The 18,621-nt window shown below is 37.0% G+C and overlaps 1 protein-coding gene across 1 annotated transcript in view; it reads left to right on the top strand.

Annotated features, from left to right (window-relative positions):
- LOC128647573 (catenin alpha-2) overlaps positions 1 to 18,416 on the top strand; it is an 887,157-nt gene extending 868,741 nt beyond the window's left edge. Inside the window, exon 13 of the mRNA XM_053700329.1 lies at positions 17,277 to 18,416. Within this exon, the coding sequence (XP_053556304.1) occupies positions 17,277 to 17,564 (288 nt within the window). The 3' untranslated portion in view covers positions 17,565 to 18,416. The remainder of the gene's footprint in view (positions 1 to 17,276) is intronic.
- Positions 18,417 to 18,621: the final 205 nt, after the last annotated feature.

The following is an 18,621-nucleotide window of genomic DNA, read 5'->3' as shown; positions in this document are numbered from 1 at the left end:
GGTTTGGTGAGCCCATTAAGCCTTGAACTTCATAGACAAGTGCATCCAATCATGAGAAAAGGTATTTAAGGTGGCCAATTGCAAGTTGTTCTCTTTGACTCTCCTCTGAAGAGTGGTAACATGGGGGCCTCAAAACAACTCTCAAATGACCTGAAAACAAAGATTGTTCAACATCATGGTTTAGAGGAAGGCTACAAAAAGCTATTGCAGAGATTTCATCTGTCAGTGTCCACTGTGAGGAACATAGTGAACATACGCCTAGATTTAGAGTTCTGTGTTAGCCGTCAAAACCAGCATTAGGGGGTCCTAACACTGGTTTTTACCGCACACTGGTATTTAGAGTCAGTCATTAAAGGGTCTAACGCTCACTTTGCAGCCGCGACTTTTCCATACCGCAGATCCCCCTACGCCAATTGCGTATCCTATCTTTTCAATGGGATCTTTCTAACGCCGGTATTTAGAGTCTTGGCTGAAGTGAGCGTTAGAAATCTAACGACAAAGCTCCAGCCACAGAAAAAAAACAGGAGTTAAGAGCTTTCCGGGCTAACGCCGGTTCATAAAGCTCTTAACTACTGTGCTCTACAGTACACTAACACCCATAAACTACCTATGTACCCCTAAACCGAGGTCCCCCCACATCGCCACCACTGTATTACATTTTTCTAACCCCTAATCTGCCGACCGCACACTGCCGCAACCTACATTATCCCTATGTACCCCTAATCTGCTGCCCCTAACACCGCCGACCCCTATATTATATTTATTAACCCCTAATCTGCCCCCCCAACGTCGTTGCTACCTTACCTACAATTATTAACCCCTAATCTGCCGACCGGACCTCACCGCTACTATAATAAAGTTATTAACCCCTAATCCGCCTCACTGCCGCCTCAATAACCCTATAATAAATAGTATTAACCCCTAATCTGTCCTCCCTAACATCGCCGACACCTAACTTCAAGTATTAACCCCTAATCTACCGACCGGACCTCACCGCTACTCTAATAAATGTATTAACCCCTAAAGCTAACTCTAACCCTAACACCCCCCTAAGTTAAATATAATTTAAATCTAACGAAATAAATTAACTCTTATTAAATAAATTATTCCTATTTAAAGCTAAATACTTACCTGTAAAATAATTCCTAACGGCTAGATTTTGAGTTTTGTCGGTAAGGACCCGCGTAGCTAACGCCGGCTTTTTTCTGACTGCACCTTTAAAATAACTCTGGTATTGAGAGTCCATATAATGTCAGCTTTAGGCTCCAAAAAAGGAGCGTAGAGCATTTTTAACGCCACTCCAACTCTCGATACCAGAGTTGCTTACGGACGTGGCCAGCCTCAAAAACGTGCACGTGCACAATTCCCCCATAGGAAACAATGGGGCTGTTTGAGCTGAAAAAAAACCTAACACCTGCAAAAAAGCCGCGTTCAGCTCCTAACGCAGCCCCATTGTTTGCTATGCGTAAACACTTCCTACGTCTGCACCTAACACTCTAACATGTACCCCGAGTCTAAACACCCCTAACCTTACACTTATTAACCCCTAATCTGCCGCCCCCGCTATCGCTGACCCCTGCATATTATTTTTAACCCCTAATCTGCCGCTCCGTAAACTGCTGCTACTTACATTATCCCTATGTACCCCTAATCTGCTGCCCCGAACACCGCCGACCCCTATATTATATTTATTAACCCCTAATCTGCCGCCCTCAACGTCGCCTCCACCTGCCTACACTTATTAACCCCTAATCTGCCATGCGGACCGCACCGCTATTATAATAAAGTTATTAACCCCTAATCCGCCTCACTAACCCTATAATAAATAGTATAAACCCCTAATCTGCGCTCCCTAACATCGCCGACACCTAACTTCAAACATTAACCCCTAATCTGCCGACCGAAGCTCACCGCTATTCTAATAAATGTATTAACCCCTAAAGCTAAGTCTAACCCTAACACTAACACCCCCCTAAATTAAATATAATTTTAATCTAACGAAATTAATTAACTCTTATTAAATAAATTATTCCTATTTAAAGCTAAATACTTACCTGTAAAATAAATCCTAATATAGCTACAATATAAATTATCATTACATTGTAGCTATTTTAGGATTAATATTTATTTTACAGGCAACTTTGTAATTATTTTAACCAGGTACAATAGCTATTAAATAGTAAAGAACTATTTAATAGCTACCTAGTTAAAATAATTACAAATTTACCTGTAAAATAAATCCTAACCTAAGTTACAATTAAACCTAACACTACACTAGCAATAAATAAATTAAATAAAATACCTACAATTACCTACAATTAAACCTAACACTACACTATCAATAAATTAATTAAATACAATCTGATCGGAACAGCCAATAGAATGCGAGCTCAATCTGATTGGCTGATTGGATCAGCCAATCGGATTGAACTTGATTCTGATTGGCTGATTCCATCAGCCAATCAGAATATTCCTACCTTAATACAATTGGCTGATAGAATCCTATCAGCCAATCGGAATTCGAGGGATGCCATCTTGGATGACGTCCCTTAAAGGAACCGTCATTCTTCAGTTGGACGTCGCCGGATGAAGATGGGTCCGCGTCGGAGGTCTTCAGGATGGAGCCGGTCCTCATCGGATGAAGATAGAAGATGCCGCTTGGAAGATGATGGTTGCCGGTCCGGATCTACTCTTCTTCCCGGATAGGATGAAGACTTTGGAGCCTCTTCTGGACCTCTTCAGCCACCGGATGATGGATGTCTAGCCCCTGCTTGGGTTGGATGAAGATTTTGGAGCCAGGACGGATCGGTGATACCTGGTGAGGTGAAGACAAGGTAGGATGATCTTCAGGGGCTTAGTGTTAGGTTTATTTAAGGGGGTTTGGGTTAGATTAGGGGTATGTGGGTGGTGGGTTGTAATGTTGGGGGGGGTATTGTATGTTTTTTTTTTACAGGAAAAAGAGCTGAACTTCTTGGGGCATGTCCCGCAAAGGGCCCTGTTCAGGGCTGGTAAGGTAAAAGAGCTTTGAACTTTAGTAATTTAGAATAGGGTAGGGCATTTTTTATTTTGGGGGTCTTTGTTATTTTATTAGGGGGCTTAGAGTAGGTGTAATTAGTTTAAAATTGTTGTAATATTTTTCTTATGTTTGTAAATATTTTTTTATTTTTTGTAACTTAGTTCTTTTTTATTTTTTGTACTTTAGTTAGTTTATTTCATTGTAGTTATTTGTACATATTGTATTTAATTAATTTATTGATAGTGTAGTGTTAGGTTTAATTGTAGGTAATTGTAGGTATTTTATTTAATTTATTTATTGCTAGTGTAGTGTTAGGTTTAATTGTAACTTAGGTTAGGATTTATTTTACAGGTAAATTTGTAATTATCTTAACTAGGTAGCTATTAAATAGTTCTTAACTATTTAATAGCTATTGTACATGGTTAAAATAATTACAAAGTTGCCTGTAAAATAAATATTAATCCTAAAATAGCTACAATGTAATGATAATTTATATTGTAGCTATATTAGGATTTATTTTACAGGTAAGTATGTAGCTTTAAATAGGAATAATTTATTTAATAAGAGTTAATTAATTTCGTTAGATTAAAATTATATTTAACTTAGGGGGGTGTTAGTGTTAGGGTTAGACTTAGCTTTAGGGGTTAATACATTTATTAGAATAGCGCTGAGCTCTGGTCGGCAGATTAGGGGTTAATGTTTGAAGTTAGGTGTCGGCGATGTTAGGGAGGGCAGATTAGGGGTTAATACTATTTATTATAGGGTTAGTGAGGCAGATTAGGGGTTAATAACTTTATTATAATAGCGGTGCGGTCCGCTTGGCAGATTAGGGGTTAATAAGTGTAGGCAGGTGGAGGCGACGTTGAGGGCGGCAGATAAGGGGTTAATAAATATTATATAGGGGTCGGCGGTGTTAGGGGCAGCAGATTAGGGGTACATAAGTATAACGTAGTTGGCGGTCGGCAGATTAGGGGTTAAAAAAAATTAATCGAGTGGCGGCGATGTGGGGGGACCTCGGTTTAGGGGTACATAGGTAGTTTATGGGTGTTAGTGTACTTTAGAGTACAGTAATTAAGAGCTTTATGAACCGGCATTAGCCCAAAAAGCTCTTAACTACTGACTTTTTTCTGCGGCTGGAGTTTTGTCTTTTTTAACGCTCACTTCAGACACGACTCTAAATACCGGAGTTAGAAAGATCCCATTGAAAAGATAGGATACGCAATTGACGTAAGGGGATCTGCGGTATGGAAAAGTCGCGGCTGAAAAGTGAGCGTTAGACCCTTTTTTGACTGACTCCAAATACCGGAGTTCGCCTAAAACCAGTGTTAGGAGCCTCTAACGCTGGTTTTCACGGCTAACGCCAAACTCCAAATCTAGGCCTAATATAGCTACAATATAACGAATAATTACATTGTAGCTATTTTAGGATTTATATTTATTTTACAGGCAACTTTGTAATTATTTTAACCAGGTACAATAGCTATTAAATAGTTAATAACTATTTAATAGCTACCTAGTTAAAATAATTACAAAATTACCTGTAAAATAAATCCTAACCTAAGTTACAATTAAACCTAACACTACACTATCAATAAATTAATTAAATAAAATACCTACAATTATCTACAATTAAACCTAACACTACACTATCAATAAATTAATTAAATACAATACCTACAAATAAATACAATTAAAGAAACTAACTAAAGTACAAAAAATAAAAAAATATTTACAAACATTAGAAAAATAGTACAACAATTTTAAACTAATTACACCTACTCTAAGCCCCCTAATAAAATAACAAAGCCCCCCAAAATAAAAAAATGCCCTACCCTATTCTAAAATTAAAATAGAAAAGCTCTTTTTACCTTACCAGCCCTTAAAATGGCCTTTTGCGGGGCATGCCCCAAAGAAAACAGCTCTTTTGCCTGTAAAAAAAAACACAATACCACCCCCTAACATTACAACCCCCCTCCCACATACCCCTAATCTAACCCAAACCCCCCTTAAATAAACCTAACACTAAGCCCCTGAAGATCTTCCTACCTTATCTTCACCACACCGGGTATCACCGATCCGTCCAGGCTCCGATGTCTTGATCCAAGCCCAAGCGGGGGGCTGAAGACGTCCATCCTCCGGCTGAAGTCTTGATCCAAGCGGCGGGTGAAGAAGTCCATCTTCGGGCAGAAGTCTTCATCCTATCCGGGCAGAAGAGGACATCCGGACCGGCAAACATATTCATCCAAGCGGCATCTTCTATGTTCTTCCATCCGATGACGAGCGGCTCCATCTTCAAGACCTCCGGCACGGATCCATCCTCTTCTTCCGATGACTAGACGATGAATGAAGGTTCCTTTAAGGGACGTCATCCAAGATAGCGTCCCTCAAATTCCGATTGGCTGATAGGATTCTATCAGCCAATCGGAATTAAGGTAGGAAAATTCTGATTGGCTGATGGAATCAGCCAATCAGATTCAAGTTCAATCCGATTGGCTGATTGGATCAGCCAATCAGATTGAGCTCACATTCTATTGGCTGATCGGAACAGCCAATAGAATGCGAGCTCAATCTGATTGGCTGATTGGATCAGCCAATCGGATTGAACTTGAATCTGATTGGCTGATTCCATCAGCCAATCAGAATTTTCCTACCTTAATTCCGATTGGCTGATAGAATCCTAGTCGTCGGAAGAAGAGGATGGATCCGCGCCGGAGGTCTTGAAGATGGAGCCGCTCGTCATCAGATGGAAGAACATAGAAGATGCCGCTTGGATGAATATGTTTGCCGGTCCGGATGTCCTCTTCTGCCCGGATAGGATGAAGACTTCTGCCCGAAGATGGACTTCTTCAGCCGCCGCTTGGATCAAGAATTCAGCCGAAGGATGGATGTCTTCAGTCCCCCGCTTGGGCTTGGATCAAGACATCGGAGCCTGGACGGATCTGTGATACCCGGTGTGGTGAAGATAAGGTAGGAAGATCTTCAGGGGCTTAGTGTTAGGTTTATTTAAGGGGGGTTTGGGTTAGATTTGGGGTATGTGGGTGGTGGGTTGTAATGTTGGGGGGTGGTATTGTGGGTTTTTTTACAGGCAAAAGAGCTGTTTTCTTTGGGGCATGCCCCGCAAAAGGCCCTTTTAAGGGCTGGTAAGGTAAAAGAGCGTTTCTATTTTAATTTTAGAATAGGGTAGGGCATTTTTTTATTTTGGGGGGCTTTGTTATTTTATTAGGGGGCTTAGAGTAGGTGTAATTAGTTTAAAATTGTTGTAATATTTTTCTAATGTTTGTAAATATTTTTTTATTTTTCTAACTTAGTTCTTTTTTATTTTTTGTACTTTAGTTAGTTTATTTAATTGTGTTTATTTGTAGGTATTGGATTTAATTAATTTATTGATAGTGTAGTGTTAGGTTTAATTGTAGATAATTGTAGGTATTTTATTTAATTAATTTATTGCTAGTGTAGTGTTAGGTTTAATTGTAACTTAGGTTAGGATTTATTTTACAGGTAATTTTGTAATTATTTTAACTAGGTAGCTATTAAATAGTTATTAACTATTTAATAGCTATTGTACCTGGTTTTAATAATTACAAAGTTGCCTGTAAAATAAATATAAATCCTAAAATAGCTACAATGTAATTATTTGTTATATTGTAGCTATATTAGGGTTTTATTTTACAGGTAAGTATTTAGCTTTAAATAGGAATAATTTATTTAATAAGAGTTAATTTATTTCGTTAGATTTAAATTATATTTAACTTAGGGGGGTGTTAGGGTTAGAGTTAGCTTTAGGGGTTAATACATTTATTATAGTAGCGGTGAGGTCCGGTCGGTAGATTAGGGGTTAATACTTGAAGTTGGGTGTCGGCGATGTTAGGGAGGACAGATTAGGGGTTAATACTATTTATTATAGGTTATCGAGGCGGTAGTGAGGCGGATTAGGGGTTAATATCTTTATTATAGTAGCGGCGAGGTCCGGTCGGCAGATTAGGGGTTAATAAGTGTAGGTAGGTGTCGGCGACGTTGAGGGGGGCAGATTAGGGGTTAATAAATATAATATAGGGGTCGGCGGTGTTAGGGGCAGCAGATTAGGGGTACATAGGGATAACGTAGGTGGCGGCGGTGTACGGAGCGGCAGATTAGGGGTTACTAATAATATGCAGGGGTCAGCGATATCGAGGTCGGCAGATTAGGGGTTAATAAGTGTAAGGTTAGGGGTGTTTAGACTCGGGGTACATGGTAGGGTGTTAGGTGCAGACTTAGGGAGTGTCTCCCCATAGGAAACAATGGGGCTGCGTTAGGAGCTGAACGCTGCTTTTTTGCAGGTGCTAGGTTTTTTTTCAGCTCAAACTGCCCCATTGTTTCCTATGGGGGAATCGTGCATGAGCACGTTTTTTAAGCTGGCCGCGTCCGTAAGCACCGCTGGCATTTAGAGTTGCAGTGTCGGTAAATTATGCTCTACGCTCCCTTTTTGGAGCATAATGCAGCCCTTCTGTGAACTCTAAATACCAGCGGTATTTAAAAGGTGCGGGAGAAAAAAAGCATGCGTAGCTAACGCACCCCTTCTAACGCAAAACTCCAAATCTAGGCGATAGTGAGGATATGGAACACCACAGGGACAGTTCTTGTTAATGCCAGAAGTGGCAGGTCAAGTAAAATATCAGAGAGGCAAAGTCAAAGGATGGTGAGAATGGTCAAAAACAGCCAACATACCACCTCCAAAGACCTACAACATTATCTTGCTGCAGATGGTGTCACTGTACAGCATTCAACAATTCAGCACAATTTGCACAAGGAGAAGCTGTATGGGAAAGTGATGTGGAAGAAGTCTTTTCGGCACACATATCACACAAAGTCGCTTGAGGTATGCAAACGCACATTTGGACAAGCCAGCTTCATTTTGGAAGAAGGTGCTGTGGACTGATGAAACAAAGATGAAGTTATTTGGTCATAGCAAGGGGTGTTATGCATGGGGGCAAAAGAACACAGCATTCCAAGACAAACACTTGCTACCCACAGTAAAATTTGCTGAATGTTCCATCATACTTTGGGGCTGTGTGGCCAGTGCCGGTACTGGGAATCTTTTTAAAGTTGAGGGTCACATGGATTCCACTCAATATCAGCAGATACTTGAGAATAATGTTGAGGAATCAGTCACAAAGTTGAAGTTATGCCAGGGCTGGATATTTCAACAAGACAACAACCAAAAACACTGCTCAAAATCTACTCTAGAATTTATGCAGAGGAACAAGTACAATGTTCTGGAATGGCCATCCCAGTCCCCAGACCTGAATATCATTGAAAATCTGTGGTGTGATTTGAAGCGGGCTGTCCATGCTTGGAAACCATCAAACCTAACTGAACTGGAGATGTTTTGCAAGGAGGAATGGTCCAAAATACCTTCATCCAGAATCCAGACACTAATTACAGGCTTTAGGAAGAATCTAGAGGCTAAGTGAAATATTAATCTGTATGAGATATGTATACTTTTACAAAGTCCTCACCACTTACCTGACAAAGAGTAACATTGTCTGCAAATAATACAATTCAATCATCTTGGGTGCCAAAAGGGACCCCAGATATCTGTGGAGAGTTCCTAACAGCCTGGGCAAAGGCTTCCATCTATTACTAAGGCAAATATAATAGGAGAGAAGGGGCATCCCTGCCTCGTGCCATTAGAGATTGTTATATCTGGAGAACAGAATCCTGTGCCTCTAACCTTTGCATATGGTGAAGAATATAGGACTTGGATAGCAGAAATAAACAGTGCTGGAAAAACCAGAAACTTTCAAGACTTCCGAAAGATAATCCCATCTGACCAAAACAGAAATGTATTTTACCCTGTACGTTACGTCGTAAATGTAAATTTAATTTTCCTAATTTATGTATTGTGAACCCCCATTTGAATAACCCATGAGCCGCCACTGGCTATGCTAATGCACCAATGCACTTATATACACATACACACACATAGACACCCACACACAAAGCTGCATTAAGGTTTTCTGGAAAACCTTTTTTATCATTCACTTTTAATACCAGATGGTGCTCTTTTCTTAGTGCATGATGGCACTTAGGATCAGTTGTGCACCACTTGTAATCTAGCCCATAATGTGAAAGAAAAATATAGTAACAAATTGATGACTGTTTAATATTATTGGATGCACAATAATATATAAAATGTCCCCCTGCATGATAACAACACCCTAAAATATTTAAAGTAGTTTGTACCAGGACTGTAAGTTTGCTAATAAAATGACAGTTTTAAATGATTTTTTTTTTATGGAGTTGTAGTGATATGTAATATGTATATGCAGAATTATAATAATGACCCTTTAATAGAGGTCTAAACAGAAGGCAACATTTTCTATAATTGCCAAGGGCACTTATCTTTAAAATTAAACCTCAAACATGTGTCACAGTATCATATCTCACTATATTTATCTAATTACTTTGCAGATCCACTTTATTCAAGTCTTTTATAGATTCAAAGATATGTCCTCTCAAAAGGGACATATCTAATGTCTTTAGAAATTCTCTGAGTTACATTATGTGACATATTTCAAGCTTATCTTTTGGATTGTCATGAATTACATTTATATTGTTACTATCTATCTTTTTAGTTTTCCTATAAAAGATAAGCAAATAAAACAGCTTCAAATTCTAAAAAAATTACTGCAACATATGGAGCCAATCCAACTTTCCCATTTGTAAAATCTTTTACATTTTACGATGACATTATGCAGAATGAAGTCAAACAGGAATTTACTTGCTGTCAGTTCACTGAATCTTTTTCAGCAATACTCCTTAAGAAAAACATTTTTTTATGATGCTAATTTTGGTATACAATTTTATGGATATGTTTTTGATACAGCACTCCTCCTTATTATTCCACATTATCACCTTCACGGAAGAGGGTTTGATAAGGAAGCAAGGGATATACAACTGAGCACTGATCAGATAAAGCATGTGTTAAGGCTCTTGGGTTTTGATTGTTTTGTGCATTCGTATGATGAACGGACAGTATTGAGTACAATCACAATCAACTAAATATTGACAGCAAAAGGAACACAACAAATTCAACAATCACTTCACAAATACTCTACATCTAGAGATAGAATGATAACACACAGAGAAAAAATAATAATGGTATCGGCAGCAGATCTGGCATGATCAGACTCAAAAAACAAGATTAATGTCCCCATCGCAATAATAGCAATGTCAGTTGTCACAAGCAGTCAGAGAATGCCAGGAAAAAAGAGAATACTGGACCAGCAGAATTATGATTGGTAGCCTGGTTATTGGTGAGAGCCCGGACAGCAATGTATTTTTTCATGCATAGATTTGGTTTTCAATAATCAACAGACATTAACAGTCTTTAATGGTGCCATTGTGGGGTAATGAAGATCCAATATTGAGGGAGGTATCAAGCTTGACTGTGTTTGACTTGGTATGATTGTGATCATTTTGATACAAAATAAATGATCTGATTCTATTTTCCCGTTATTGAACAAAAATTTGGAAATATTAGAATCTAAGCCAATATTAGTAATTGTAATGGTAGATATTGGGACTCTAAAAAACTTGTTTGGATTTCTACTATATCGGAAATCTCATCAATACCTCCAGTTGGTCATGCATCACTTCTTTGAGTGCACGAGATATTGAAGGAAACATTGTGAAGCAATATCACTTTTTATTAAGTTTTAAATAAAATGACTCAATATGAGAACCTAAATGTAAGAACCAATGACAATAAAACAGCTGGCAATAGAAAAAATCATGTTTAAATAGTGCTCTTTAATATGTATGATATGATTTGTTGCTATTTATGTGAGCTCCCAACTATGTATGTATAAACCCTTTCTGCAGTATCCACCTTAAACTGGTAGTCATGACAACAGACTGCCACAACCCTGCCTCAAACCATATTGACATATTCACAGACCTCAATGACATTGACCTAGGCCAACCTACTGGATCACTCATGCTGCCAACAACACCATGACTCCCCCCTCCTACTGCCATGACTCCTACTTCTCCCTCACACTGCCATATCTCCACATTTTCACCTTTATGTTCACCTTTTCTTTAAATGAATGTCAAGTGACATATTAATCCACATTTAAGCTTTCTTCATGTGGATCCAATGGGTTAAAAGAATTGTGAAGCCTTTTGAAAAGCATTTCTTTGCAGAATAGAATATCATTAAAATCCATGCATGGCATAAGCCTATGGGTTACATAAGGTAAGAATCCTAAATAAATACAGACAAGCAGTAACAGACAAAGTACAGACAACTCACTCCCATACTGTACATTCTACCTAACCATGTATATATGTACGATGTATACAGACTGTAGGTGGCAACTTACTTATAAAATTAACACAAGGTTCCTGTATTTTTATGTTGGTTTTAATTCTTTAATTACTAAAAAACAGTTTGCTTTCAGAGATTTGGAGCTTTTGCTGCTTATATAAACTAGTATCTATAGGAGAATTATTCCTTTTTAATTCTTTTGTGCAAAGTAATTAGGATGCATTTGTGAAGCAGGCAGCTAAAGCTGGATATCACTGAAGAATGAATTTTATAGACTGCAATAACAAATTTGAATTTAAGTAAGATTGAATCTATCAAAAGCAGCCAATTAGGTTGATAATTGAAACACCTTCTTCTTAGAGGGATTTTTTTTTCTATTTTACAATAAGTTGTTTACCAGTTTAGCAGAAACGGATTACACAAGATATTTCTGTTTATTCTGGCCTGTCATTTTGTCTTTTGATTTAGCTCCTTTGTTCTGTTTTTCCATTAATCATGTGTTTGTTTTATGTGTACTAGAACAGTCCAATTATTTATGAGAAAAAAAGTTGAAAGACTTTTATATAATTATTTGTACCCTATATTCACAAAGTTTAGAGAGGTCAGTAGTGTTTAAGTTGAACTTTATTAGTCAACTTAGAGCCTTGTCATTGTATTAACTAAATATGAATAGTTTGGGGATATTGTGTGCTATTTTATATTGAAACATAAATGCATCTGAATGTGGACTCAAGTTATCAAGCAGTGGATGCTTCTTTGGAATTTTTGCATGATAGGCTTGCTGATGCAAGCCTTTTTGACACATGTTAAGAAGTGGTGTCATCTAACTGCCACAGAAGTGAAAAACTATAAAATACTTAGTACAAATAGAACAACAAGTATTTATAGAATAGATGCGCCAAAGAATATGGGCAACAATCTTTTAGTCCCACTGTCTCGGTTGGTTGTAGAAGTAGTACTGAACAGGTGATCCTAAAATGATCTTCCGGCTGTCAACACTTCAAAAGATGTGAAACACAAACCGCTAGGATAGTCTAAAAACATCAAGTAAAAGGGCGCCCCAAATGGTGTGGCACTTCAAAAAACAAAAGTATGCGATTATAATTAATTCTACTCACAAGATGTTAAGCACTGAAATAGTGCTGCACAAACAGTCTGGACCATTCAAGCTGTCCAGAAAGCTAACTTCTCAGTTAAAGTAGAATAAATTTCTGTGTGTCTTGAACGATTTGACTCCACTTGACCAAAATTAAAATAGTGCATAAGTTACCAACTCCTAATTAAATACTGCTAAAAGTTGCTGCAGAGATGCAGCCCACATTCAGATAACCTCAAAGTGAATGAAGGACTCAAAAATGAGGGAATAGAGCAACTCAAGACCTTAATAATCACAGACCAGAGCGTAGCTTATAAAAACAAATATATTTATAACGAAGTTAAAATCGCAAATTATACATGAAATGTAGTATAGCAAACATTTATAGATCCTTGACGTCCTCATATAGCAATTGCGCAAGACTGTGGATTTATTCACGCGAGTCTCATATTTGAGAGCACAATGTGTGACCACACTGTTTTCTTTGATTTGCTAAAGGATATGGGTGTGATTATACGTCATCATTGCACTTTTTAACTTCATCGCATGCACAGTCCTGATATGAAACCGCGTATCTTTGAATACACATAACATTATACTGATTTCTGAGCTAGTTGTTGATGATATATATGTTTTCCTTATTATTTTTATATATCTGTATTAATGTAAAGCTTTATAAATGTTTTGATCGATACGAGCCCCATATAATAGCGCTATGCGGATTCACCTCCTCTTATTTGATTCGCTATGCAGCAAACGAGAGCACATGTTACATTTTATGTACAATTCACCTGAATGTGTCTGTCTGAACCAAAAAAAAAAGAATAAATAATCTATATAGCGGAACCACACCAGATAATGGGGCATATTTATCAAGCTTCGAATGGCAGGCTCGCCAGAAACAGCAGTTATGAAGCAGCGGTCACAAATACCACTTATCCATAACCTGTCCGCCTGCTCTGAGCAGGTCGGACAGACATCGCCGGAAATCAACCCGATTGAGTACGATCGGGTTGATTGACACCCCCCTGCTAGGGGGGGGGGACGTTGCACCAGCAGCTCTTGTGAGCTGCTGGTGCAATGCTGAATACGGCGAGCGCATTGCTCGCCATATTCAGCGAGGTCTGTCGGACCTGATCCACACTGTCGGATCAGGTCCGACAGACCTTGATAAATAGAGGCCTATGTTTCTGAAACAAAGGACGAGCCTTCGCTATCCTCTACTTAATGGTATCATCACCAAACAGGCAAGTTGGGGCCACATTTGACCCCATTGTTTTTTCAAGTTTCTTGCATATAAAATTTCCCATTGTAGAGAATGTAGTTGCTAGTCAGGATTAATTCAAATAACCTAAAAAAATAATAATCACATGTTGATCACTGTAACTACCACTTTACTTAAATGCCCTTTTGATACTGGCGATTCCAATTTGGTGGGGGATAACTGTATATAAAGATGTAACATCACAAGTAGAGAGAAGTATATTATTCCCTAGGTCTTTAAGCTTTTTGAGTTTTTCAATAAAGGACAGAGTATCTTTAACAAAAGATCTACATTTAGTAACTAGTGCGGACAAGATTTTATCTAAAAATTGTGTTGCTGGACTTAATATATTGGCTTCTATTTCTCAAAGTCTGGCGGACCTGATCCGACAGTGCGGATCAGGTCTGCCAGACCTCGCTGAATACGGAGAGCAATACGCTCTCCGTATTCAGCATTGCACCAGCAGCTCACAAGAGCTGCTGGTGCAACGCCGCCCCCTGCAGAATCACGGCCAATCGTCCACTAGCAGGGAGGTGTCAATCAACCCGATCGTACTCGATCGGGTTGAATTGCGGCGATGTCTGTCCGCCTGCTCAGAGCAGGAGGACAGGTTATGGAGCAGCGGTCTTTAGACCGCTGCTTCATAACTGGTGTTTCTGGTGAGCCTGCAGGCTCGCCAGAAACATGGGGCCTCAAGCTCTATCCGGAGCTTGATAGATATGCCCCATAACCTTTACCATCTACTATTGGATGTCTGGATGCGTTTTCAATGTTTTTATACATTTTGGGACTCCATAAAAATCTAGTATAGTTGGATGTTTAGGTGTTAAGTAGTCATATAACTTTTTACCAATCAACTTAAATGTAACCCCATTATCCAGGAGCTTTTGAAGTCCCTATTCACATTGTTAGTGGGGGCCCTACACACGCTTAAAAAGAGAGAATTCTATCTTATTGACTTAATTTAATGGCAATTGTTTCTATTTAATTATTTCTTATAGGTGAATAATGTTTAAATGGTGTAGGTTGTTTTTCTATTAGGGCATGCTATTGTGTAAAGATGTGGGCGAGGGTTAAAATAAAGAAAAAAATGTAGTGCAGAAAGTCACGCCCAGCTGGTCACATTGGCTATTGTTTTAAGGGTGTAGGTTTAAAAGTTTGTCTTGCACTGTGTTTATTTAGCTTGATAAAGGATCAGGAGCCCTGAAACTTTACTAACGATTGAGCTTTAATAAAGTTTCTAACTTCTTGTCTAAAATACTGTACTCTGGAGTGCAACTTTTTCTTTGATCTTGGAGAGATAGACCCTCTCTCCCCATTTGATCCCTGTAATCTTTATTTTATATACCACCCATTTCATAGCGCTGCAGAACCTGTTGGCGCTCTACAAATACCTGATAATAAAATAGATAGATAGATAGATAGATAGATAGATAGATAGAAAGATAGATCGATATAGGCTTAGTTGATAGAACTAGAGAATATATTATTTTAAGCAATGTAACTGGTTTATGAATAATGCAAAGGCGTAATGGTAAAAATCAATCTTGTACTTGAAAGCAAATATTTTTTCACTAACATAGGAATTAATTCCAATCCAGTAGAAGAGATGTACAAAGCTATATGCCAGGTTTTTCATTGGTTATTTCGTTTGAAAGCGATTTTCCAGTGCTTTGGTGTTATTTGATTTCATCGGTACAGATATTTATATTAATATCTATTTAACATTACATATAACATATTCTGGTATGTGCAGAGCATTGGGATGTAAAATGTTTACACTAAATACACAGTATAACACTTTATTAAATATGAATATTGCATAAATATGTTTTTTCCTGTTATCATCTACTAGCTGCAAAGGGCTACAATGCACTTTTATAAATGACTGTATGTGTGTATTTATGTGTATATATTTCTGTAAATACATATATACACATTACTTAACCCCTTAATGACCACAATGTACCCTGTATGTCACTGGTCGTTAAGGGTTTTTTCAGGACATAATAGCACAAGTCTAGCAAGTACACGCTATTAATGCCCTCCCTCCAGCAGGCTTTGTGGAATAGAGCAGTCTCAACGCTGTTGGCAAGACCGCGCTATAAAACAATCAAGTCCCAAAAAAAGGCCAGTGACATACAGGGTACGTTGCTGGTCCTTAAGAGGTTAATAAATACATATGTACACACACACATATATTTAAACAGGTAAATGTATATGTATTATATCTATGTTAAAGCTCTTTATCTGCCTTTTTTCTAACACCTTAAACCTAATATCTTTGAGCCCTTATAATGTTTTTGTGCAATGTTTTTTTTAAAAGTAATTTTTATTGGATGGTGTTATTATGAGTGTAATTGTACTTTGTATTGTACAGTAAGTTTGATGTGTTTTGCAACACAGTTAACCAGAGCTCTGTGGATTCCATAAACCCCTTTTTGTTGGCGTGCCACTCGTCATCTAGCCCAATATGTTTGGATGTTTAAAAAGTTTCTTCTTAAAGGTTTCTTCTAAAAGGTTTCTTCTAAAATACAAATATTCAAAATGATATAAAATTGGCCATTGCACACACAGAGAAATACGATATTTATCTATCGATATCTATCTATTTACCATCTATCTATCCATCCATCTGTCTTTCTGTCTGTCTATCTATCTATCTATCTATCTATCTATCTATCATCTTTCTATCTATGCATATCAGTCACAACTTATTACCTGTGCAATATATATATATATATATATATATATATATATATATATATATATATAAAACAAATAGGAGAATCCTTAAAGTATGTGTATATATACATATATATATCTTAAACAACCTTAGCACTCCCTGTATGGTAACAATGGCCGGTGCAGAGTCTCTAAACACACTCCAAAGAAATAACTTGCACCCGGTTTCTTCAATAAGAAGGGGAGTATTCCCCGAAACGTCATTGAATAAATCTCCTGTTGTATTAACAGGAGATTTATTCAATGACGTTTCGGGGAATACTCCCCTTCTTCCTATTGAAGAAACCGGGTGCAAGTTATTATATATATATATATATATATATATATATATATATATATATATATATATATATATATATATATATATATATATATATACATATACACATACAGTATCTATCTATCTATCTATCTATCTATCTATCTATCTATCTATCTATCTATCTATCCATATATATATATAAATATAATAATAATTATATATAATAATTTCTAAAAAATATGTTTATTTTATGAAACTTAAACTGAAACTATATCTAATATATATCTAGTGGAATAAATGAAAACCTTTGACTGTATCTCACAGAATAATAAATATAGAGATCAAGGAGGTGTATATCTTCTCTTCTGAAACATTATTAAAACCATAATTACAAATATTCTATCTTGCTAGAATGTACTACTATGCTTCACATGTGACTGAGTTGTTCAGTTATGCTTGTTCTTACTTGAGTGTCTGAATATCATCTTATTGTACTTCCTGCAAGAGATGAACAATTGCAAATATATATATATATTAGTCATTGTATTAACACAGCCATATTTCTTTGTTATTTTCCCACAGCTGGATAGTGCAACCTCCTTGATCCAAGCTGCAAAAAACCTTATGAATGCTGTAGTGCTTACAGTGAAAGCCTCCTACGTGGCGTCTACTAAATATCAGAAGGTTTATGGTACAGCTGCTGTGAATTCACCTGTTGTGTCGTGGAAGATGAAGGCACCAGAAAAGAAACCTCTTGTAAAAAGAGAAAAACCTGAAGAATATCAAACCCGAGTAAGAAGAGGGTCTCAGAAAAAACACATCTCTCCAGTTCAGGCCTTAAGCGAATTTAAAGCAATGGATTCATTCTAAAAAAAATAGGCTTTCATATCAGGATTTTTTTTTTTATAAAATGATTGTCATTTTGTATGCATACCTACTGACTTGTATGCATCTGTCATGACAAAATCTTTACGGTGTCCATTTTGCATGCTATATGACATTTTATTGGAAATAATATGAGATAAAACCGCAATAAATCAAATTCATAAATGGCTGTTGAAATATTCCACATATTTTTTTTCCCTAGCTTTCTGTTTAGACAGAGGCATATAATTGGCCAGTGGATAACTATTAGAAAATTCTATCTAAAAGATATTTTATGCATGCAGGAAACATTAGACTGAGGGGTATATTAGGTACATTTTAAGAGTGTATTGGTAGACGATTCAACTTGTAATGCTTTTGTTTCAGTGCAAAATATAATTAGCGAATATGCCTAAGTGTGTGGCTCCAGATAACAATTTTATTAACTTTTCCATTCCTGTTATAGTATGTGGCTTTTTTTTTAAAATGAATATCTATTATCTAATAGCCTAACCGAAAGCTTTCCCCTTTATTGTGTATTTTGTTCTGTATGTTTTAATGTGTTATTTAACAATTTCTATGTTTCCAACTAATCCCTTAAAAAAGATGACAGTTAGCTAAGTTAATGCTGTTTGGTGAAGTGTGAAGCACAATAAAGTGCCTGGCATTGCCTATTTTCTTTTTGTTATTTAAGAATTTTTACATTACCTTTTTGGTGGAATGTGTGTCAGTTTAAAAAAATAAAAATAGAATAAAAATCCTGACATCTTAAATGCAAAACGTAGATGATTGATAGCTTGGAAATGAGTATTTATTTCACCTTTGTATCAACTAACTAAATAAAGTCATTAACCCCTGGCAGTGTATCTTCTGTCTTCATACAAGTTGATGTAAACGCATTACTTTAAATGTATATAATACTTTAATTTTATTTAGAAGTTTACACTAAACTACTGGAATGGTACTCTGATATATTCATAAAACTTTCATGAGGATGAAAGATATATAGAAATAGGAGAGTAGAGAGAAGGGAACAAGATATAGAGAGAATGGAAATTAACTT

This window comes from Bombina bombina, chromosome 2 (assembly GCF_027579735.1).
Source record: "Bombina bombina isolate aBomBom1 chromosome 2, aBomBom1.pri, whole genome shotgun sequence".
NCBI classification, from domain to species: domain Eukaryota; kingdom Metazoa; phylum Chordata; class Amphibia; order Anura; family Bombinatoridae; genus Bombina; species Bombina bombina.
The sequence above is the reverse complement of the archived record's forward strand: the minus strand, read 5'-3'. Positions and strand labels throughout refer to the sequence as shown.